The sequence below is a fragment of the Centrocercus urophasianus genome, unplaced genomic scaffold, assembly GCF_019232065.1.
Source record: "Centrocercus urophasianus isolate 14NV4802_14NV808 unplaced genomic scaffold, USGS_Curo_1.0 seq_820, whole genome shotgun sequence".
In the NCBI taxonomy this organism is placed as follows: domain Eukaryota; kingdom Metazoa; phylum Chordata; class Aves; order Galliformes; family Phasianidae; genus Centrocercus; species Centrocercus urophasianus.
The window spans coordinates 272-23809 of record NW_024885445.1 but is presented as its reverse complement, the minus strand read 5'-3'; the positions used below and the strand labels follow the sequence as shown (position 1 = coordinate 23809).

General features: G+C 56.1%; 1 protein-coding gene across 2 annotated transcripts; it reads right to left on the bottom strand.

Moving 5' to 3' along the window:
• Positions 1-7329: 7329 nt before the first annotated feature.
• KCNC4 (potassium voltage-gated channel subfamily C member 4) lies at positions 7330-23317 on the bottom strand. Of its 2 annotated transcripts, none has more exons than XM_042838522.1 (4): positions 22667-23317; positions 17322-18258; positions 15991-16176; positions 7330-7550 (listed from the first exon to the last, which is right to left on the bottom strand). In XM_042838522.1, the coding sequence occupies exons 1-4, from the start codon at positions 23315-23317 to the stop codon at positions 7489-7491; spliced, it is 1836 nt and encodes a 611-aa protein (XP_042694456.1). In that variant the 3' UTR covers positions 7330-7488. The 2 variants fall into 2 exon arrangements, with proteins under 2 accessions (XP_042694456.1, XP_042694453.1); XM_042838519.1 differs by lacking the exon at positions 7330-7550 and adding an exon at positions 12120-12238.
• Between the last annotated feature and the right edge of the window lie 221 nt (positions 23318-23538).

Here is a 23538-nt window from a genome sequence, read left to right as displayed (position 1 = left end):
CCCACCATTCACCCCAAAAGAGCCAAATTTAGAAGTTCCAAACCGTGAATTGCCAGCATGGGACGGCAGCACTGCCTGCAAGCAGAGCACAGCCCCACAGCCACCTTCAGCCCACATCTCCTGAAGGCTTTAGCAGAGGATGGGGGGCACCAAGGAGGGTCCTCTCTGCCCACCCCCTGCAGGACAGCACCGACCAAGAGCTGCCCATCTCCTCATCTCCTCTCTGATCGCTTCCCAGCTCAGCTCTGGGGGCGTTCATGGAATCACAGAAGGGTTTGGGTTGGAGGTGATCTCAAAGAGCACTGATTTCCAGCGCAACCGGTTGCTCCATTTCAGCCCAACCTCTCAAAAACCCATTTCTTCCCCCAAACCCAGCCCTGCCAAACCCATCAGCCAGCTCCAACGACGTGTTCAAACCAGTTCCAGGAGGATGACGTCCTTCTCCAAGAGGGACAAAGGCTCGGGAAGCACAAAGAGCCCCCGGCTCCAGCTGACTCCCAATTATTCCACTTGGAAATTGGAGGAGCCCGGCTGAGCTGGCAGCAAAGCGGCCGCTGCATCGCAGGGAGAGAGCCTGGAAGGAAGCACAGCTCTCCTCTTATGGTACATTTTCCAAAACCCACTGGTTGTGTCCCTAAATAGTTTCCTTCCATGAGCAGCGGGATGCTGTCAGCTATTTTTCTTTTTGTCTTTAAAAACGAACAGCAGCAAATAACAAAGAGCTGCGAATGGCAGCTAGAAGTGCAGTGCAGAGGAGCAGGGGGCTGCAGTGAGGAGCACGCAGTGAGGTTTGCAGGGCACGATGCTCCCCTGGCCCTGCAGTGTGCTGCAACAGCCTTGCAGAGTTGCTTGCAAACCAGAGTGGTATGCAGTGCTTAGCCCAGCAGGCAGCAACCAGAGCATCCTTGCAACAGTCTGCTCTTTGGGCTTCTCCTTCCTTCCTATGAGGGATCCTAATGCAAGATTGAGGGCACTGCAGTGCTCAAGCAAGCAGCATTCCCCACCAGAGGTATGATACACCCACCCCCATGGCTGCAGTGCTGGCAGCAGAGCAGCAAAGCCCCCCCTGACCAAGAGAAGCTCTGAATGGTAGAGACTTTAGGGGTGTTCGAATGATATTTGTGTCAATGGATGCCTGGAGTGCTGCAGTTCGTCGGGTTTTGTTGTTGTTGCAGTTGTTGCTTTGTTCTGTTATTATTATTATTTTATTATTTCGCTGCAGACGGTTCTGCAACCATCGTTTTGTGTGAGCAGAAAGCAAAGATGCAGAGCAGCTCACCCTGGAAGGAAACAACAAGGAAATGATGGAGCAGCTGGGGCAGGCGGTGGTGATAAGAGGCAAGGCGTGCACACGTGTTCCCTGCAGCCTCCTGCAGACGTGTGCACCAAAGAGGCCATGGTTAGGGAAGCACTCAGCTCAATCCCCCAGCCCCAGGGACACCCAACCTTGGCACCCACTGGGTGCCAACCCCAGCAGCATCACAGGGTGCCGTGTTGACCTGTGGCTGCAAGAAAGCCACCATCAGTTCAGCAGAGAACCTCATGTGCTGAAGTCCCTCCAGCAGCATCCCCACCACCCCACGGGCACCACAGCCAAAAATCAAGGAGCTGGGTTGAAATACAAGTGGTGTTTTTCCCCCTTTTAGTACCCAGAACAGGACAAACCAACTGTTGTCTCAGTGCTGCAGCTGTGCCTCAGCAACACCCTGAGCTCAAAGCCCATCACAGCGGCTGCTCCCAGTCCTGGATAACAAGGCAGTGGATGCCAGTGGTTCCATGCTGGCTGGGGATGGCAGAGCAGCTCTAAGTGAAAATAGAAGCAGTTTTCAATTAAGAAAAGCCAAAGACAACAGTTTCTAGATCAAAAGGAACCTTTCCACTGAAAGCCTTCTGGTTGGGCCGAAGTGTGAATGCATCCGGCTGAGAAACGCTGCTGCAAAAATCATTTTGTTCCACACGGGTCCTCGACTCAGATTTTGCTCTGAGGTCACGGGGTGTTAAACAGCCATTTCTCTTGTATTGAAAAAGCCTTTGAGAAACCGAAGAAGCTTTTCCTGTGGACAGGTTTTCATTTTTTATTTATTTATTACTATTTTTTTTTTCCCCCTTATGTGAAGGATGGGAAAATCACAACCCCCGCTTTGAGAATTGAGCAGATTTACCACGGCTGCTCTGGAATGGTTTGGAAAATGAAAATGTTGAACCACATTGCAGAGGAGGTTGGCTTGGAGGCACCTGATGGCATCTGGGGTTTGCTGCCTTGGATCCATGGCCTTGCTGTGAGACCGATGGGAGCTCCATCCCTCCTCCATTCATGTCCCACCTCTCCATGCAGCCCAGCTCCTGCCCTGGGACCTGCTCTCCTGCCCTCAGCTCCTGCTCTGGGACCTCACTCTGGGTCTGGAAGCCCTTAGGGACCACTGTCAGATGCACTGGCACTGCTTCCTCTGGAGATGCTCCATCCCATCCCTGCCCAGAAGCTGCACACCACAAGGGAAAAGTCCCATCGCAATACAGGCAAAGCAACCAGAAGGAAGCCCTGCAGCTCCAGCTTGGATCTCAGCAGATCCAGAAATGAGGATTGCTTGGAAAACCCAAGACTGAGGCAGGACCCCACTGCTGGGGACATAAAAGAAGAAATCAGATCCTGATGTTCCCCATATGACCCATCTCCCTGTCCCATTAAAACACCTTCAGTGAGGCTGCACACCGACTGGCCCAGGGATGAGCAGCTGATGCCCTCATTGCCCAGCACTGAGCGTCTCACCAAACCCTCCCCAGTGCCACACTGGCAGTTCTGTGCTCCTTTCCCAGCACTGTCACCATTCCTCTGAGCTGAGCCCTGACCACAGAGCTCAAGCAGGATAACCTTAGCAAATGTCCAGCAAGAATTCACTGCTTTCTTTTACTTCAGATAGCAGGAGAAGGAAATCACTGACGTTTGGTCTCTTCTCTATGGGAGACTCCTGTGGCTGATTTCTGCACGTGGCCAACAGGTAAACCCAGAGGGGAGAAGCGGTGTAGCCCCAAGCATCCACCTTCATCCTCACAGAGCATTTCTGCTCCCACACAGGGCTGGAGACAACCAGGGGACGAAGCCCCTCGAGGGGAGGACACCGATCCCAGCATAGGATCTGCTCATTGAACTGCTGGAGCTGGGGGGGGGGGCAAATTCCCACCATCACAGCAGTGCAAACCCAAATTCCTCTCATCGCATCGCTTCGTTTCCCCACACCAACAGCCGTCCTCCAGCAACCCAAAAACCAGCAGCCCAGAGGGATGGATGGCATGGAGCAGGAGGGGACGATTTGCTCCCGACCCCCATCTGACATCGCTCTGCAGCCCGGCGCCCTCCCCTCTGCATCCCATACGAGGACGGGGCTGCGCCAGCTCTCTCCTCCCGCAGCTGGAGCGCGGCTGTGCCTCGCACCGCTCCTACCTGCTGCTTTTTAACGAGGAATCGGGTTGCCCTGGAGCCGGGTCTCCATGGAAACTCGGCTTTTTCAGACACTCAATGGAAGATGCTGGCACGGAGAGGTTTGTGCAGGAATACTGATTCAGCCCCAGCGTCTGTAACACTGACTGCATTTTAATCCTGCTCTGCTACCCGGCGAGCTAAAAATACCCCTCGCTGTCGCCTCCTGAGCTCGCGTAAACAGCTTAAAGCCACGCCGCGCTGCCAGCGCCGAGATTTCATGAATCAGCTGAAAAAAAAAAAAGGAAAAGAATCGTTTTAAAAGGGGGTGGGGGATGCGACGGTGGGGTCTCAGCCCTTGGGGCGGGGTGGGGAGAGCAGCCTCGCACCAGGGATGGAGGGAAAGGAGCAGCGCGAGATGGGATGCTGCGCATCGCGCGGCCCTTCGGGTGCTGTTTCACCTCTCCGAAATGCCCTTCGCTGGGGGTGAAGGCAAAGAAAAAGGCAGCACTGGGTGCCAGCAGCTGGGTGAGGTGTAAGCGAAGGGGTGCCCAGCAAAAGGGGACCTTGGGGACGTTGGGTGCTGCCAGCGCTGGAGCCACGCGTCAGTGCTGGGACCGTAATAGGCAAACGAGAGCGTGCTCTGCTCTCTGCAATTAGCAGGGCTGTCCTCAGCTGCCTCCGAGTGCCTTTTTGCAGAATCCACAGGCGTCTCTCTGTTATCAAGGCGTGCTGCCAGCTGTCCACCATTCACTGGAAGGGGCATCCGGAGGGGGAAACTGAGGCACAAACCCCAGATCTGCAGCAACCTGGCTGCAAGCCGAGGCTGAATCCAGACTTCCCACCCCCAGATGGATGGCAGCATTGAGGACATTGGCTGTGAACAGCCAGCGGGATAAAATAAACCCATGCAAAGCTTGCATGGCTCAGCTAAACATGGGGCGCAGGCTGCATTCCTTGACTGTAAAGAAAAGCCATTCCGGGCTTGATTGATTTATTAGATTTCATCACATTAAATGAGCAGGAATTGGACACAACCAACCCCACCACCCTTCGCCCTCCTTGCCAAACTCTCAGCACAAACCCCAGCAGACTGAGAGCCCGGTGCATCCCAGCGGGGAGGGGGGGACACATGGGGACAGACAGGGATGGCTGCGGGCTCACAGTGGGTTTGTGATGCTCCTGGGGTGCTCAGCATGCTGCCATGAAGCTGTATTTATTGACAGCATCGTCTTTGGCTGATTCAAACTCCTTTAACTGCATCTACCAGTTAATCCCAGCCCGAGGCCAGCGATGCTGTCACCATCCCCCCCCCCCCCCCAGCTCCCTCCACACTGGGTTTTCCTGCCCATTTTGCCAACCTGCCAGGCCTGCTGTGTGCCCCCAGGTCCCCCCTCCTGCTCCACCTGCCTGCCCTCCCCGATTGCTCTTTGCTTTAAATACAAACTAAAAACGCTCACCCGTGAGAGGGGGAGATTTTGCAGGGAAAAGAAAGCAGAGGGTGTACAGAAATGGCAAACCCCTTCCCCACCCCTTGCCCCAACCCTCCTCCTGTTTGGCTCGTGCTGGGTTTGTACCTAGAGGAGCTGTGAGCCAAGGGACAGCAGCCAGGAGGGGACTGGTGCCAGGTGCTGCATCCAAGCTCTGCTGTGAGGAGCGGCCATGCTCAGCTCCCAGCTCAGCTCACAAAGTCTCCATTGGGAAGCTGGAGTGCCAGTGGCCATGCCCAGGAATCCCTGCACAGCCCCAGCATCCCCTCACCTGGTCGATGTCTCGCCCATTGTGCACATCTCAGCCACTGGCTGCTCTCCAGACGCAGCATCATCCTTCTTGTTCCCAGCCCTGGACTCCTTGCTCCCACTTTGCACCCCCTGTGCTGTTTGTGTGCCTGCCCACATGTCCCAGAACCTCTTTGGGGTCCCTATGATGGGAAGGGCTGCTAGGTTGTGCTCTCCCTCCCCATTGCTCTGCTGGGATTTGCAGGGGATGTACTGGCAAATTAAATTGCAAATTAAACATTCAGAGCCTTCCTAAACCTGAAGCCATCCTGGAGGAACCGCTGATCTCCAGGGCCAGAGGGGGAATCCTCCTGATTCACTTGTGCCCTGGGGTCAGCGAGAAACAGCTTGCAAGCTGTGCTACAGCCCGGTGATGTGAAGGGCTTTGGCCAGGATGGAGGAGGGACCTTCTCCTGCTGCCTGGGGACATCCCCAGCCACCCCACGGCCACCCATTTCCAAACCCACCTCCCTAAGGCACCCATCCCTGCACATTGCAGGGCTGCTCCCCAAATGCCATGCGGGTGCAGCCCGGGGGGATGCAGCTGCTCAGCATCACCTGAATGAACAGACCTGGGCGGACAAGCCGAGTGCTCTGCATCGATCCCAGCCCGACCGCGGCGTGCAGCACCCTCAGGGACACAGCAGCTGCTCAGCAGCATTGTGCTCACCGATGGCTCTCTCCCAGGCTAGGAAGCAGGCTCTGCTGTAATTGCTGCTTGGCCATCAGCCACTGATTGCTCACACTTGTGGCTGCTTTCTTCCCTTTCAGCTTTGTGGCAGCTCTTTGGTCGCCGTCCCTCCCCACCCCCCACTCTGGGTTTATAACCTTCCCCTTCTCCCTCTGCAGCCCTGAATAGACGGCTTCATGTCCCTGGGTGGGTTGTCACTGGAGGAATAAGAAAACACAGAACAGCACATTACTGGGGCTTCAGCTGGGCCTCCCCTGCTTGCTGCAGAAGCCAAGCTGGGCTTTTGGGCTTTTTGAGGGCTTTCTGAGTGCTGCAGCCAGCTGGTTCAGAGGCTCTAAATCACTTCAGAAGCCATTCTGATCCGAAAGGTGTGAGATCCCCATGTGTGAATCAGCCTCGTGCTGCCTGCTTGGCTCTGCTGCCTTCTGCCCCTGCAGCCTGGAGAGCTGCACCCCTTCACCTCCATGCATTGTTCACTCTGAAACCTAATGATGGCACTGCTACAGCTTTACTGCTGATTAGCTCAGCTCTGCTGCTCAGAGCAGGGAGAGGCAATGCACTGGTCAGCTCTGCAGTGCTTCCCTCCACCAAATGAAGATGTTGCAACCAATGTGAGCTTTCCAAGAGGGTTCTGATCCAATGTGAGGACGGCACGGCCACCGGGACCACGATCCTTGGGCAAGGAGGGACACTTCAAGGCAGGGGGTGTGGGAGCTGACTCAGCTCACGGATGTCTTTATTTGAACTCTAGTGCAGCTGGACAGGGAGAGGCATGCGTACAGGACAGAGAAAATGGGAGTAGTATTGCCTTCATCACAGAGATATGGAACAGCATTAGAAAGACACCGACCCTTTCAGGCCAGCTGAGCTCACCCCACCTCAGCACCCGTCCCCATTCCCTATTGCTTCCCATCCCCATCCCCCCAGCCCACCCCATGATGGCGCAGCACCCCGTGTGTGGCACCCAGCGTGGAGGAGAGCCCCAGTTTGGCGATGGAGGTGCTCAGAGCGTGGACGGGGCACTGTGCAGGAGTGAGGGGTGAGCAGCTGGTGGGACTCCGGCTGGGTCACATCAGCAGGATGGCAGCGGCTGGGGCACGTGTCCAAAAGCAGGGGCAGAGGATGGGGCAGAGCACAGCGGGGCTGGCGGCAGGCAGGGAGCCCCTCACTGCCCCTCTTCAGCAAGGGACTCGGCTGCCAAACCCACTACTCCAGCCATGGGGATGGCAGCCAGAGCTTTGGGTCGCTGCATGGGGCAGGCAAAGCTCACCGGGAGAACATCCCTCGGCCTTGGGGGGGAATGCAGCCCTCAGCCTGGGGCAGAGCATCCCTCGGGTGTGGGAAGAGCAGCCCTTGGCACCGGTGACAGCACCTCCCTTGGGCAGAGCATCCCTTGGCCTTGGGGAGAGCATCCCTGCACCGTGGGGAGGGCATCTTTAGGGGAATGCATCACTCGGCCTCAGGGAGAGGATCCTTGAGCCATGGGATAGCATCCCTGGGCCTCAGGGAACGCATCCCTTTGGGCAAACATCCCTTAGCTTCGGGGAGAGCATCCCTCGGGGCACACGTCCCTCGCTGGGGCGCTGCCTGCATCCAGCTGGGGCTCAGGAGAAGGTGACCACCTCACCCTGGGGGTAACTGGAAGAGAGGACGTCTTGGCAGGTGTCTGCAATGAAAGACAGAGGTATTAAACGTAGCATTGGGCACCGCTTCCATCAGCTGTCTGTGGGGAAAGAGAGGGAGAGAGACACTGAGCTCCATGGGACCAACACCTCATGCGGTGCAGAAAGCGTAGTGCAAAGGGATGCAGCTTTCTCCTGCTGTTCCATCAATAAACTGATAAAACTACTTTTTTAAATGCCTTCAAATGGGCTCAGACACCCTCAGCCAAGGTGGAGATGTGGGAAATGGGTGGAGAACCAAGGAGAAATAAAATAGGGGTGGGAACGTGAGGAATGCCTCCACCTCAGCTCCTCCTTGGTTCTCCACCAGTACTGGAATTGAGGTTAAAGAGCAAAGAACAAAGAAGGAAATCATCCTCACCGCATCCTCCAGGAAAGCTGCTTGTGACCAAAGTCTCCAAACCAACCCCCAGCCAGATGTCCCAAAGCCAAGCTGAGTGCATTAATATCCTGCAGTGGTTTATTTTTTTCTCTCTCTCTCTCTTTCTCATTCGTTATCATTGAATTAATTAACATTGATTGGAGCTCTGAGTCACAACGCCGCCCATCCCCGTGTGCCAGGTTTCCAGGGGCCGTCAGGCGGGGAGACAGCTCTGATCCTCCTGATAAGCACGGGGCTGCCCTTTCCTCCCAGCAATATTGCTGCAGAACCCAGCGCTGGGCTCTCGTGGCTCCTTTCACCCCCCGCAGCTCCAAAACTTGGCTTCCCCAAAAGAAATCTCCCATCCTCTGCTGCTGCGGGTTGGGTTCTCCACGCGCACCGTCTTTTCGATGCCACATCCCAGCCAAATGCTGAGGGATTACAGCCCATAGCTCCCAGGGCAGCATGTGCCCAGTGATGGGCTGGTTTGGGGATCCGCCTTCATCCCCGTGCAGAAACATGGGTGAGATGCAGCTGCTGCAATCCGGGGCTGTTCCCACTTTGGAGAGCAGCTGGAAGCTCTCCGTGGGTCCCTGGGCCAGCTGGAGCATCCCCAGCAGCTCTATCGATTTCCCAGGGACACAACCCAGCTTTTAACTCCCATCTCCTCCTCCTCCTCCCTTCTCAGAGCCGTTCCATGCCTGAGCTCAGACCTGCTGCCCGCATCCCCCAGGGAGCTCCTTGGGAAGCAGCTCAGCAGCCCCGGAGAAATCAGTGCGACTACAAAGAAATCACAACAGATGAGAGTTTTGCTTAATCGCCGTCCCCAGATAAAGCCACTGCCAGAAAACTGCCCTCCTGTTTGCACCCATCCGATGTGAATCAGCCTCCCCAGCTGCGATCCGGCCCCAAAACCCCTTCGGTTTGCAGTAGGAGTTGCCAGATCCACCCCCAAAAATGCCCACTTTCCTCCTAAGGGATTTCCCCAGACAGCCCCACCTCTGCCTCCACCTCCTGCCCCAGCACAGCGTTTGGGCAGTTTGTATCCCAGTTCTGCAGGTGGTTTTCCTGTTTCTTTTATGTTCTGGGAGGTCTGTTTGAGGCTGTGCAGGTGAAGCATCAGACCCGATCCCACGGAGAGGCCGCAATGGGCAGCGTTGGGCTGGAGCCACCGACCACCCTAGAAAGCATTTGGGTCCAACCCACAGGATGCTTTTTCCAACTCCATAGGATGCTTTTCTTCTCTCTGCTGCAATGGGGGGGGGGGAGGATTTGCAGAGGGGCAGAGGACCCCAATCCTCACCCAGCACTGCAGAGCTTGGGATGAACCTCAACCTGCTCCTCCAATCAGAGCCACTGCCCAAGCAGAGGAGCGGAGCGCCGGACTGGGAGGTGGGAGAAGGAGGCACTATTTTTAAGCTCAGATGCATCTTATTTTGCATCTGCCTCTGCTCTCTGCATTCCTCGTCAGCACGGGCAAAGGCTACGGCTGCTTTTTTTTTATATCATTTTATTGTCATCACATAAGCACGGAGGATTTTTTCCTGGCAGTCAGGGGAAGTCAGAAACAGGCTGCTTCTGGGTAGAGCAATTACTCTCCTGACATCTTCACCTCCCGCCCCACCGCCTGACAGACCTTGCTATTTTCTCAGCTCTTTCGGGGCATCTCCTGAGAAACAGAGCAGTTGTTGCAGCAATAACAATTAATACTTTGCATGCAACCCGGGCTCCCTGCCGCAGCACAGGACGGCCCCCGGAGCGACAGGCAGATGAGGGTTGATGGGGGCACTGCCCCAAAGCCCCCCCAGCTCCTGAGGATGAGCTGCTCGCAAAGTGCTGCCAGCTTCAGCAGACAGACAGACGGATGCAGGGACACAGAGCACAGCCTGGAGCTCTGCAGGTGGGAAGAGCATCCCTGAGCCCATCCGTGCTACGGAGCAGCGCCTGCAGCTGTGATGGGGAGGGCAGCACAGGGTGCAGTTCTCCCCGGTGCTGTGCTGGACACAGGGATGCAGCACACGGAGCACAGCGTCCTGCTGGGACGAGGTGATCCCAGCAGCTGAGCAGGACAGGACACAGCTCTGCCTTTAGGGCTGGTGGGGCAGCAGCAAGCTCAGCCGCTGCATCTCAGCCACTGCAGCTCAACCACCGAGTTCAGCCTCTGCAGTTCAACCATCATTGCAGCTCAACTACTGCAGCTCAACCACTGAGTTCAACCTCCGCAGCTCAACTGATGCATCTCAGCCACTGCAGCTCAACTACTGCAGTTCAGTCACTGCAGCTCAACCAAAACTGCAGCTCAGCCATCACTGCAACCCCACCACTGCAGCACAGCCATCGTTGCAGCTCGACCACTGCAGCTCGACCATCACTGCAGTTCAATCACTGCACACTGCTGAGATTTTAAACCCCGTGTTTGGAGCAGGGCAGAGGCAGCCCGTGCTGCTCTCAATCGATCCCCTTTGTCAAGAATAAATCAAACCACCTTGCTTTCTCCCGGCGCGTTTCAACTGAGCCGGAACGCGCGCTCCTCTCCAGATCCCTAAACATAGACAAGTGGCTGGGAGGATATTTGGGGGAAGTATCGTATTCACTCGCTCTATTCTTATCCTATTCTCCAGGCAGCCAATTTTGGCCACCGTTTGTGATAAGACTCCAGGCTGCAGAGCCATTTAGCGCTCTGCTCTTCTGCTCCATCGCAGCTCCTCTTATATTCTTAGCAGCAGCATTAACCCCTGCTCTCTCACCCCCAAAACCCACCGGGACCTCACCCGAAAATCCCAGCACCCCACTGCCCCCAAACTGCTATTCAGAGGAAGGCGAGGGGGGAGGGGGGGAGGAAGGAGAGCGAAGATGCTGTGGGTTTTTCACCAGTTTGGTGCCTCCCACAGAAATGCCTCTGTCTCCCATTCGGGGCCCTGTTGTTTGAGAGGAGCTTTTTGCACATTAGTCATGCCTTCCACCCAGTTGCATAACGCCGAGGCTAAAAATTGCAAAGCGTGGCTCCACGTTGGCTCTAACAGGAAACCAGGGATCAACTCTGTGGTGCACCGAGGGTTTTCCACACCAAACCTGTGGCTGCTGGGGTTAATTCTCTGCTTGCAATGCTCCTCCAAACCTAAAGCCTTTCTGCACCATGCAGGGCTGCTGGCTCTGCTTGGCTTGTCCCCAACGCCAGCACCCGACCTTGAGTAAATCATTTATGATTCCGAGCCCACGGAAAGCACAGAGGGTCACCTTGTGCCTTGCATGGATTTGGGAGGGAGGGGAAAAATCTCAGCTCCTCCTGCTCCAAACACAGAGAGTGCTCCGAGGGGAGGATGCACTGAGATGCACCAGGACCTCACCCTCCCATGAGCCCCATCCCCCTCCCACCCCATGGGATGCTGTGCCCCACAGCGTGAACCCATCCCAGCAGAGCACTGCCTGCCCCTTGGGGCACCACAAGCTCTCCCATCACACCCAGCTCTCCCACTCCCCAGTTCTCAGCAGCAGCTTTCCCAGCTGCTCCTTTCCCCACATCTTCTCTCCCCCCACCTCCCAGCTCTTTATGGACCATCCCACCCTTTATCCCCCCTACTTGAAAGGGGCTGTTGTTGAGGTTGCAAAACCCCATCCCTCCTTGAGGCCACCCCAACTCAAACAGAGAAGCAGACACAAGCAGAGAAGCAGAGTTAGGCACAGAAAAGCACCAAACAAGAGGGGAACTGCTGCCGGGCAGGGAATAGAGATTTATTCATCCGGTTCCTCCAGAAATTGGAGGCTGTTTGAAAAGGAGCCCTAAAATGAGATGAACTCAGCCATTTCCAGCACAACGATGTGTAATTTGATGAGTCAACGCATCCTTCTTGCATTCCCAGCCCAAGTGCAAATGGGCCACGGGAAGGGACCGCACACCCTCAGCCCAACGTACTGGGGACAAGCGAGGTTTCCAGGGGATGAAAAACACCGAGCAGCCCTCCCACCCCTGTGGGGACTGTCCCAAAAGCACGGACACGAGAGGATGAAGTGCATGGAGACGTCAGGGGTCCTGTCTGCAAGCATGGGAGCGGGGCTGGGCTGCAGGTTAAGGCCCGCTTCTTGGTGATGGGGACATCCTGGGCACCACTGGGGACACAGCATCGCAGGGATGGGGGGACAGAGCGACACGGGGAGCGCGCGGCCGACACACAAAGCGGGATCCGGGCGGCATTTAGAGGATGGAGGGGACGGGGGAGCAGGGAGAGCTGTAGCGCGAGGCGAGGGGAGCCAACCCCCCCGCAGGTCCTGCCACACCATCTATGCTGTTTAGGCTCCGGGATTTTCCATAGCCTTTGTGAAGAAAAGGGACAGAGGTGAGGTTAGAGCTGCATTCAGCCCCGCGCCTGAACGCTAAGCCCCCTCCCCGAAAGATCCAGCAAGAGCAGCGCCGCTCCTTGCAGCCTCTAAGAGCCTGCTGAGCCCTTTCCCCCCCCACCCTGCACCCCACAGCCACCCCTTCTGCAGGGGGTGCCCCACAGCGTGGAGCCGTGCCGGTGGTGGGGCACTGCATCACCCCACTGCTGGGCCTGGAGTCTGAATGAGGGATGAATCCGGGCAGTTTGTGGGCTGAAGTGATTGGGGAAAGCAGTGGAATTCAAACAAATGTGGGATTTGGAAGGAGTTATTCCCCCAGCTCTGGATTGTTAAGCAGCAAGCTGCTGCTGACACCTTTCTGTATGCAGAGGAGCAGGTAGAAACGCTCAGGATTTTCCGTGAGCAATCGCATTGAAAAGCAAACATTTCCATTTCTGTACGTATGGGAGCTCTTTGCAAACTCCCCAAAAGCCAGGAACTGCTTGGGCTCAGATGGAAAAGCAACAGCCAGATGTTCTCCCAGGTCAAAAGCAACACTTCTTGGGGAAAGAACCCAACTATTTGCACTGAAAATGGGATTGATGTCCAAACAGCAGTCCTGGTTAAGAGCACACGTGAGCCCTGAGCTGTGACATTTGCCCCAGCCCTGAAGGCCTCCGCGGCTTCCACCAAGGGCCAGCTTTGCTAATTGCCACCAGCGCACTCCGTTTGAGGAGCTGCTCTCCCAGCAAGCCGTGCAGATGCTAACTGAGGTCACCGGGATTGCTTTCAAAACACTTTTGTTGCCAAGGAGCAGCGTGCACCCCAGGAGCCAGCAGTCCCGTGCACCCCACGATGCAAATCCTTGTGGTGCACGTGCATGCTCACACATGCTTTGAGCCAGCAGCAGATGGGGATGGGGTAATGCAAGCAGGCAGCAGAGCCCAGCAACACGTGTGCGTTTACCAGCAGCCTGGTGCCCGCATGCTGCTTGCACACACTCACGTCCCTGGGCAAACGTGGGTTTGTCCCTGCACCCCCCCAGCCGAGCATCACCAGCAGATGCTCACACGAGCACACGTCCACATGCCAGGCATGGCTCTGCCCTAATAGCAAGAAGCAGAGCGAAATCAGTGCCCTGATGCACTGAGCTCTGGCAGCCAAGCTAAAGACTTGGTGCTTTGCAATGCTGGGTGCTGCTAAAGGTGGTAAATCCCATTCTCTCCATTTAATGCCATTCGCCATGCCCTCTCTAGAAGAGCTGCTCTGGTTTTCGCCTTGCTGTTCCTAGACCATCCTATCTCACCTTGCTTGCTGCTGGCCTTGTCCTGCCTCCATATCTCTGCGTGAAAGCAGAGGATGTGTGCTCAGGTGCCAAGAGCCATGCCAGTATCTGCATCCCAGCAGGACGCATTGCTGGAGGGAGATAAGGGGTCTGCAGCAACCCCCAGCAGCAGGGAGGAAGGGACCCCACTGGAAGCAGCCAAAGGGACACAAGACAAATGCCACCACGCAGGTGTCACACCGCATTCTGGTTCCATCCGAGGGGTGGTGGGCAGGGGGGGCTTTTCTCTTGGAGCTGCCCCCAAAGAAACCAACTGTTGGCATCAGTGCCCCAACCGTAGCAGCCGCCAAGATCTGCAGCATGTTCCTGAAGCAGCCCCGTCTCCTGATTCCCACAGCTTGTACAGACATGGGTACCTGTCCCAGCATCTGACAGATGGCCATCAGCAAATCGGGCTCCGAACCAAGCTCATCTCAATTTGCAGAGCTGCCAGCATCCCAGTACCAGAACAAACAGCCTCAGCAGGAGATAAATCAGGAAAAGGTGCTCTGCACCTCCCAGCGCCCTCAGGCACGAACACGGGAGGATGCTCTGCCTTCTGCCCACCTCTGACCCTCTCCACATTGGAATATGTCACCATGGAAGATGTCAGCCTGAACCCCAGTCCCACCTGCCCATCCCCAATGGCACAAGTACTGAGGTTTCCCCTTCCTAAAGGGTCTCACACATTGCTGAACGCCAGGCCACCTCCCAGCAGAGCCTTCAGGAGGGTGGGTGACCCACGTAGACACGCATTTTTAATTGCAATGAAGCACTCTGGTGTCTGCAGGAAGGGCAGCAGAACCACCCAGAGATCACCACGGTGCCCTTCTGAAGAACTCTCAGTGCCACCCCACAAGGAAAATGACAGCAGTATTAATTTCCTGGCCTTATTTCTTGGAACAAAGTGGTCTTTAAGGTCCCTTCCATCCCAACCCAAGTCACGTGGTTTGGGAGCCCAGCAAGAGCTGCACTGCACCCTCAGCAGTTCGATCTTCCAGTGGCTTCAAGGGGCCCCAGCTGCAATTCCTCAGCTGAAGAGCTGCCAGACCTGAGCATCTCCCAAGGATGAAGGCTTCCATTCTCCCCCCCATGCCTTCCACTGTCCTCCCCAGGGCAGAAGCAGAACCCTTCCCCTCTCTTTAGGGAGCAGCAAGGAAAGAGCCCAACTTCAGAGGAAAGAGCACTTCCAGGCAAAGCACCCAGAACTTTGAGCACATATTTGTATTACGCTCTGCTGCCCAAAGATGAACGTGGCTTTTATTTTTTTTTCCCCTTCTTTTTAAGGGAGGAGGTTGTGTGGGAACACCAAAGGGAATCCTTGATTTCCCAGGAGAACGCAACCAATTTGCTCCTGCTAATATAATAACTGCCATCATCCCAAACACCAACCCACAGCTCCAGGGCTGCTGGAGCCCGGGGAGCAAAAGGCACTGGGGGGTGTGGGATGGATCAAAGCACCACGGCTGGGGGTCACAGCCCCCGAAATGAGACCCTTCCTCTTCGCCAAGCAACGAATTGAGGGCTTGCAAAGTACAGCATCATCCTTCACCCTGCCTGGCCCCAGCTCCCATGCGCTGGGGTGAGGGGCTGGGACTAACTGGGGTTAAGCAGTGCTGAGAAGAGAGAAGTAGGTCAGTGCTGCAGCTCTGCATCCTCCCACACCCCCTCAGATGTACAAGAGAGCAGGAAAACTGCACAACTAAAGAACAGAGCCATGCCCTAAGGATCAACCCAGCAATCCAGGGTGCAGGTAGATTCCATGGTTCCAGGCGGGCAGAGGATGCAAAGGGACCCAACTGAAGAAGACTGCCTCTTTGTCACTGGAAGAAGAGCTCTGTGTTTTCCTGGCTGGTCTCCCCCACAGTTTTCTCCCAACACTTCCCAAAGCTCACTTTCTAAACCCAGAGGAGACAGCCTTCCTGGCAACCCCGTGCTTTTGGCAAGGCAGCAGTTGACACAGCACGATTCCCCACGCTCAAAGCCACCAAAAGGCATCAGAGGAGGAGAGGGAAGGGACAGAGAAAAGACCACAGACTCTTTTTCCCTGCTGAAAACCTTTCGACCTGCTTCAGCCACAATCTCATCACCTCCTCAGGAGAGGCACAGCACCCTGAGATGGGTGGGTGAGGGGAGCAGAGGCACAGCTGTCCCCACAGAAGGCAGCGTGACAAGCATCAGGTCCCAGATCTCAAACGGTGGCAATCAGGGGAGGAGAAAACAAGAAGGTAAGAGCTGCCACAGAGAGACACAATGGATGGAAATGAAGCAGATGGAAAGGCAGAGAGACAAGGGGACTTGGGGGCCTGGAAATGGAGGGAGCAGAGAAGAGCCAGGCAGGCAGATGGAGATGAATCCCAGCCTCAAACAGATGCAGGAAGCCTTGTCCCCAACCCACGGCTCCCAGCACCAGCCCTGACTGTACCTTTTTGGATGCCTCCATCTGCTGTGCAGGAGAAGTCACCCGTGGCCAGGAGGAAGCACGTGGAGGATTTCTTGTTCTTGTCCCTGGTGCTCGAGCGTCGCATGGGCCGCTTCTCCTCGTCAGATGGGGACAGCGGCTGCTCCTCGTCTGACAGCACCACATTGGCCTCACCATTCTGCTTGGAGTCTGCAAGAAGGGCAGCAGACATCCATCAGCAGGAGGAACCTGCAAGGCAACGTGCTCAGGGCAGCCAGAAGGGGCTCAGCAGACCCTACAATGGGATCATAGGTAGCTCAGAGCAGCTCCCAAAAATCCAGGCATATCCAAGCCAAAATACAGCGACCAGGGAAGCAGAACCACACTAAATCTTAACCCCAAGCAACAAACAACTCTTCCTGTTGCTGAGGGCTGTATACCCTGGGTATTTGAAATCCACCTCCACAGCTGATGGGAATTTGCTCTTCCACATTCACACCATCTGCAATAGGAAGTGCTGATTTATGCCACCTGACTCTTATGCCATCTGAGAAGATGCTCTGCATGCTGAAGATCCATCCTGAGTTCCTGAATCAGTGCTGGGGTGAAGGAATGGGCTTTTGACAGCTCCTCCTGCTTCCCCCTGTGGGTTCTCCTGGGGCAGATGGGCTGTGAGGCACTTGGAAAAAAAATATGCTGGGTGCCCAGCATCCCCCTAGCTCAGCCCAAGTGATGCTGCCCATAGCTGGGCTGTGCAGAGACAGGGACGTCTCTTCTTCTAACTGGGAGAACACACTGGCAATGCCCCAAACTCCAGCTCAGTGCATGAGACCAAAGTATAAACGTATGGAGGCTGATTTTGCTCCTGCCTGGGCAGAGCTGGGCTCATTGCGCAGGGAGACCACATCTCATTGGAGATGAATGGGAAAGTGAGGTCAGGCAGTACCTATGGAGTTATCAGTTTTGGTGAAGCACAGCCTGATTGACAGCGTGAGGAAGGAAAACAAAACTGACCCTGACGAAGTGAGACGGGGATTGGGATGACGGTCTGCAAGAGTTGCTCTGCGGTCCGTAGCAGTTGGGTCTTACCTCTGTCAGGGTAAGCAGGATGTACAGCAGGCAGACACCCCCTGAATCACACCAAGGTGGCTTGATCTGTGTTTGGAGAGCAGAACATGGCCCTTCCCCTGCGCCCAGCTCCAGTGGGAGATCCACCAACACCACCCCCCGTACCCAGGTGTCCCAACCAAGACCTCAGCAACCCGCGAGCCCATGGCAGCGTATGGGAACAGAGCCACAGCCTTGGGGGCTCCCAGAGGTCTCCCCCTCCCTCTGCCCCACCTTTGGGGTCTCACCTGACCGCTTCCGCTCGGCCACCCCTTCCTCTACCGCCAAGGGGCAAGTGTCGCTCTGGGTGCTGTTGCGGGGGGAGTTCTCCTCAGATTTGCAGTAGGTGGGGGAGTCCATCGGGGCCGGACGGGGTATATGCTTTTTCTTCTTCTTTGGCAGCTTCTGCTTGGCCATGGCCAGCGAATAGTACATCCCAAAGTTATTGACAATGACGGGCACAGGCATGGCGATGGTGAGCACCCCAGCCAGCGCACAGAGAGCCCCCACCACCATGCCCGACCAGGTCTTGGGGTACATATCACCATAGCCCAGCGTCGTCATCGTGACCACGGCCCACCAGAACCCGATGGGGATGTTCTTAAAGTGAGTCGGGTCGCTCCCGCTGGAGTCAGACGTCTTGGCTCCGATCCGCTCGGCGTAATAGATCATGGTGGCAAAAATCAAGACCCCCAAAGCCAGGAAGATGATGAGGAGCAGGAATTCGTTGGTGCTGGCCCGGAGAGTGTGACCCAGCACACGGAGACCCACAAAGTGTCGGGTCAGCTTGAAGATCCGAAGGATCCGGACGAAACGAACCACTCGCAGGAAACCCAGCACATCCCGAGCAGCTTTGGAGGACAAGCCACTGAGACCTACCTCCAGGTAGAAGGGCAAGATGGCCACAAAGTCAATGATGTTGAGCATGTTCTTAACGAAGAGAAGCTTATCTGGACAGCAGATGATACGAACCAGGAACTCGAGGGTGAACCAGAGGACGCAGACCCCTTCGATGTAGGTGAGGATGGGCTCCGTCTCCACCTTGTGCGTCAGCAGGATCGTCGTGGTGTTGCCCACCACGAGGGTCTCCGTCACGTTGACGTTGATGTTGAAGGCCTCATGTGTCTCCAGGCAGAAGGTCGTGATGGAGACCAGGATAAAGAAGAGCGAGGCAAAAGCAACTACCTGCAAATGCAGAATTACCCAAGCTGTTAGCTGAATTTCCTGGGGATGCATGGAAAGATTTGGGTCACCTGGCTGGGGAGAGCGCTGATGTTGTGGAGCACCATGATGATACCTGCAGGGCAGCCTGAGGCAAGCTGCTGGTGTCACCTGAGTTTAGTACATCCCTCCTCATCCCTGCAAGCATGTAGGAACAGCAGGGATGGGAGAAGTCCTCATCTGATAAAAATGAGGCTCAAAACATCCCGGGAGCTGTGCTGCTGCCACCCACCTCAAGACCAAGGATGGAGAATGGGGAAGTTTTGTTGTTTGGGTGTTCCTGTGTGGAGCCAGGGGTTGGACTGAGTGATCCTGGTGAGTTCCTTCCAACTTGGGATATTCTATGCTTCTACGACTCCATGATTTCATAATTTCCCATCAGTTGCCAGCAGACCTCAGAGCCTGAGGCCATCAGGGCCTTTCTCTAATGGTATGGATTGGGGAGGGTGTGCTGAGTTCCAGCTGTGGCTGGAGATGTGCTGGAGGTGACAGTGATGGGAATGAAGGCAGACCTGCCACAGCCTCTGTTTGGAGCACTGGGCGCACATGGGAGAAGGCAGCCGTGAGAGGACTAAGTCAAAGAGCAATTCAAACCAAACCCCCAACTCAGGCCATTCTATTACTCCATGGACCCAATGCGAGGTCTGAGACATGGGCAAGAACCCCTGAAAAAAGCATGAGAGCAGAAAATCCCTTCGTCTCCACCTCCACCTCCATCTCCATTTCCATCTCCATCTCCATCTCCATCTCCATCTCCATCTCCATCTCCCTCCTTCCAGGGCTGCTTTGGTTTCATGGGAGCAGATTTTGCTCCAGCGCCCTTTGCTGCTAACACAGCTGCCTGCACCAGGCAGGAATGCAATCTTCTGCTCCCACTGCATGGCTCATGGCATTGCAAACCCCCCTGTCCAGCTGCACTCTGCACCTTGAGCTGCTGGAGGCAACAGCCCGGGTCGTTGGCTGGAGTGAATCAGCAGAGGAGACAGCCCTGAGTCACGCTGGAGAAAAAAAAGCCCCAGCACTGGTGGTAATGTGAGAGCATCCTCACAGGGTGTCCCCAAGGGCAAACCCACGTGGGTCTGGCATTGAGGAAAGCATCATCCCTCCCTCCCAAAGTGAGGTGTGAAGTTTAAACAGACTCAAATCGGCAGAGAAACCTCTGGAAGACGATTCTCCCCACAGCGATGGGTGCTGGCCCAGGGATGGGCTGAGACGCTTCCTATCCCCCAGCAGATCCTGATGGTGAGACCCTGCACTGGCCTGAAGGAGCAGTAGGGCAATGGAATAGGACTGCTGTGTGAGCCGTGGAGGTGAGAGCTGACAGCCCCAGGAGCAACAGCATCCTCTAAAAATAGGAGTCAGGTTCACAGCCAGTGCCAAGCAGTGCCTCCCCCCCCTCTCAGTCAGCAGTGCTGCTGCAGTTTTGTGTCAGCTGAAGACCTGACCTGAGATAGCCCAGCTCTAACCTCTGTTTTGCTCCAACCTCTTTTTTTTTCTTTCTTTCCCCTAAATGTCTTTAAAATAACATAAAATCCATGTCTATACACAGCAACCACCAACACAGCACTGCGAGTCCCACTAAACGAGTTCCCCAGAACCTGCAGATGATCCCTGTGCTTGGATGCAGCTTGGCAAGGGTGATCCCAAAAAAACCATCTCCCTCCATGGGATCTCTAGCCTGGAGGTCCCAATGGGCATGAGGTCAGTGCTGCAAAGGGGAAAAAAAGGAGGAGATACACGTAAGCAGAGTTTGGAAGCAGAGCTAAAACCACAGACAGAGCAGCTTCCAATGGGGAGCAGTGGAGATCGATGCTGAACTTGGATGGCATCTAACCAGATGCTGGGAGAGAGATGGTGGAGGGAGAGGAAGATGGAAATAGCCACGAACCAACTGACTCAGAGCCCCAGGGGCTGCTCCAGGTGTGAGGAGGAGCAAAGAACGGAGGAATTCAGCCCTTGAGATTCTTAGTCACTGCTGTCACAGGACGTAGGGGCAGCACTCCTCCCCCTGCGGCCAGGTTTGGTGAGAGCAGCCATGGGATGTGCCGCATCCCCAAACCCCAACAGCCAGCACTGACCCTCTTCCAAAGAGAAGGGGGACCCCAGAATGGGGAAATGCTAAACAAATCTTGCAGCATCGCTCCCAGTTTGGAGGGGGATCCATGAACGTCGCGCCAGAGGAGCATCCGAGTGGTGACACCAACATGGTGACAGATCCCTGCAATAAGGGAGAGCACTGGGCAGGCTGCTGTCACTTGGGTTGGGTGCACTTCAGTTGCCCCTTCTGCTGGAGCACTCCTCCCAAATACTGCAAGACCACGTTGATATCTCTGCATGGAAAATACAACCCTGCAGGAATCATGGCTGGAAGTTGGCCGTCCCTGCAGCAGTGCTGAGCTGAGCCCTTATCTCAGAGGGCACAGAAGGAAGGGAGCAGGGAGCTCCCAGCACAGCCCAGTGCTGCTCCATCCATCCCATCAGCTCCCAGTCAGACTTTGCAGCCTGGCTCCCCCCCTGCTGCTTCTGTTTAACGGATGCCTTTCCTGTAGCAGCTCGGCACAGAACAACAAAAACCCGACCTGAGTTGCTCTGCTCCATCATTTTGGTGCTGTGGTTCTTTATCTTTAATTCTTTCAACACTCAGATGCAATGAGCCCCCCGAGATGGGGAGAGGATTGGGCACCCCTTCTGCAGCAAGGAAAGCTCTGCTGCCCCAATACTGTGTGTGTGTGTGTGTGCTGTTCCTGTGTCAGCTGCACAAACACCTCCTTGACAAAGTGACCCCTGCCCTCTGCATTGCTGGTGGGTGGGAAATGCCTCCGGGATTTCTTACCATTGATGGGTTTTTGCACCTCTAAAGGCATCCAGAATTCATTTTGTTCCCAAATGCCCACGTCCCTGTGTGTGTGTGTCTGTGGCATGGGAGCGTGGATGGATGGGCCCAGATGGCCTTGGAATGGGGTGGGAAGTTGTCTGGGGTCAGTGGGCAGCAGTTTGGGGGTGATCTCAGAGCACTGGGGAGGGGAGGCTCTTTGGAAGGCAGAGCCCAGGCTGTGCTGTGAGCCCAAAGAGCCCAAAGGCAGGGGTTGGGAGCATGAGGAGATGCCCACTGTGGGAGATGGGGTTGCAGATGTGTAAGGATGCCAAATACACACTGGGGCTGCACGAGGTACATGGAAGGGTTGGGGGGGAACTGGGAGGTGAATGCTGAGCCACTCTGTCACATTTCAGAAGTTGTGGCAGTGCAGCAAAGCTTCCATTGACTGGAAAAGGGGAAGGGCAAAAAAAAAGAAGACATGGGGAAGGGCTGCCAGCCAGCCTCACCTCCGTGTCCTGCAAGGTCATGGAGCAGATCCTTCTGGAAGCAATCCTAAGGCACACGGAGGACAGGAACAGCCAACACGGCTTCGCTGGGGGCAAATGGTGCCTGACATGTCGGGGGGCCTCCTGCAATGTGGCTGAGACCGTGGCACTGCTGCCCAGAGCTGTGAGCATCCCATCCTTGCAGTGCACGAGGCCACGGGTGGTCCTGGGCAGCCTGAGCTGGGGGAGACCCGGCCCACGGCAGAGATTGGGCTTTTAGATCTTCGAGATCCCTTCCAAAGCAACCGTGCTGTGATCCTATGATTCTGAGAGGACTGTGTGTGTGTGAGAGCCGCAGCTGTGAGCCTGTGCTCACACGTGCTGATGGGGACCGTATGCTGAGCGTGGGCTGCACCAGTGTGGTGACAGCGAGGGGCATGGGTGCAGGGCACCAGCAGGGCTGCGTGGGGCACCTTCTGGGGCTTGAAGAAGGGTACGAGCTCCCTGGAGACAAAGGTAAGGATCCCATTTACTTCAGAACCCGATTTGGTATTTCCCTGCCCAGCATCTCCTGCCAGCACTCACACATGCCAGGGCACAGACCCATTAAGTGTTGTTTTTTTGGTATATGCACACACACACACAAGCAAGAGGAAACAGTCCTGTCTGTCCTAGAGCATCCCGAAGCTCTGCCAGGGCTCAGCCCTGCCAAGGGCTCTCGCAGACAGTCCCACACCTCTGTGACAGGCCAGGAGGTGCTCAGCAGCACCCAAGGGTGCGAAGGGGACCACCAGCCTCAGCCCATATGTGGTGCATCGGGAAGGGATGGGGAGATGATGGAAGAGGTTTCCCATGGGATGAGAGATGGCTGGGAGCACAGCATGCAATGGAGCTTCCCATGGGGTGGGAGGTGGTCAGGAATGGGACACCCCACAGAGCTTCCCATGGGATGGGAGGTGGTGAGGAGCACGATACGCAACGCATCCATCCCACTCTTGAAGATGGGGAGACGGAGACGTACCTGTAGCACGGCCCCTACCCCACTCACCAGCACATTTTGGGAGCTTACCCTTGCTGCCTTGGATGAATAGGGATCCTCAAAGAGCGCCCACATCCTGGGCTGCCAATTCCGACAGCAGCCACCCCCTCCGGCAGCCCCCGCTGCCCCCGGCGGCCTGTCCTCCATGCCCAGGCGTTGAAGGGCCATCTCCCTACCCCCTTCCTCTTCGGGCTCCTCTCCTCCGGCCCCTCCTCCAGGTTCAGGACTCTCAAAGATATCCAGGGCCTCTTCAGCATCGCGGTGCTGGCGGTACGTCATCCAGCAGCAGGGCTCCACGTCGGTCTCGTCGATGCCCCAGTAGGTGAGCTCCTCCTCGAAGAGGGGCCCGCAGATGTCGGCCGGGCAGTGCAGCTTGCCGGTTCGGTAGTAGTTGAGGACGTAGGAGAAGATCCCGGGGTGGCGATCGAAGAAGAACTCATTGCTTTTACCATCAAAGTCAAAATTGCTCTGGGCATCGGGGTCGGCGAGCCAGGCCAGGCGGGTGCCCGGCAAAGTCCGTAAGGTGCTTTTGTAGGTTTCGTGCCGGGTGCCCCCTACGTTGATGGTGATCTTGTCCGAGTCTTCCCCTTTGCCCATCTCTTCCTTCAGGCATGTTTTGGAAGGTGGTTTGTTCCCCGACTTGCGTCCGCGGTAGGAGGAGACACACACCGAGCTGATCATAGATTTCGGTGGACGGGAGACGCGCGCTACGCGCACCCTTCCTCCGGGCGAGGAGCCGGGGGTCGGCGGAGGCGGGCGAGGGGAGCAGCGATGGGACTGGGGAGGGCAGAACGGGGGAGGGCTCAGCCTTCGCTCCGGCCTCCGCCAGCCCCGGCGCCGGACGAGGGGAGCGGGATGGAGCCGAGCCGGACACCGCTGGCTGCCGGGGGCCGGCAGGGGAG

Excerpts from the sequence above, each read along its gene's own strand:
- KCNC4 (XM_042838519.1), bottom strand. The coding sequence starts at position 23,317 with ATGATCAGCTCGGTGTGTGTCTCCTCCTACCGCGGACGCAAGTCGGGG. Across the intron at positions 16,177-17,321 it reads GGCCGAGCGGAAGCGGTCAG|ACTCCAAGCAGAATGGTGAG; the intron begins GTGAGACCCCAA and ends CCCTTCTTGCAG. Across the intron at positions 12,239-15,990 it reads AGATGGAGGCATCCAAAAAG|GCTATGGAAAATCCCGGAGC; the intron begins GTACAGTCAGGG and ends TTCTTCACAAAG.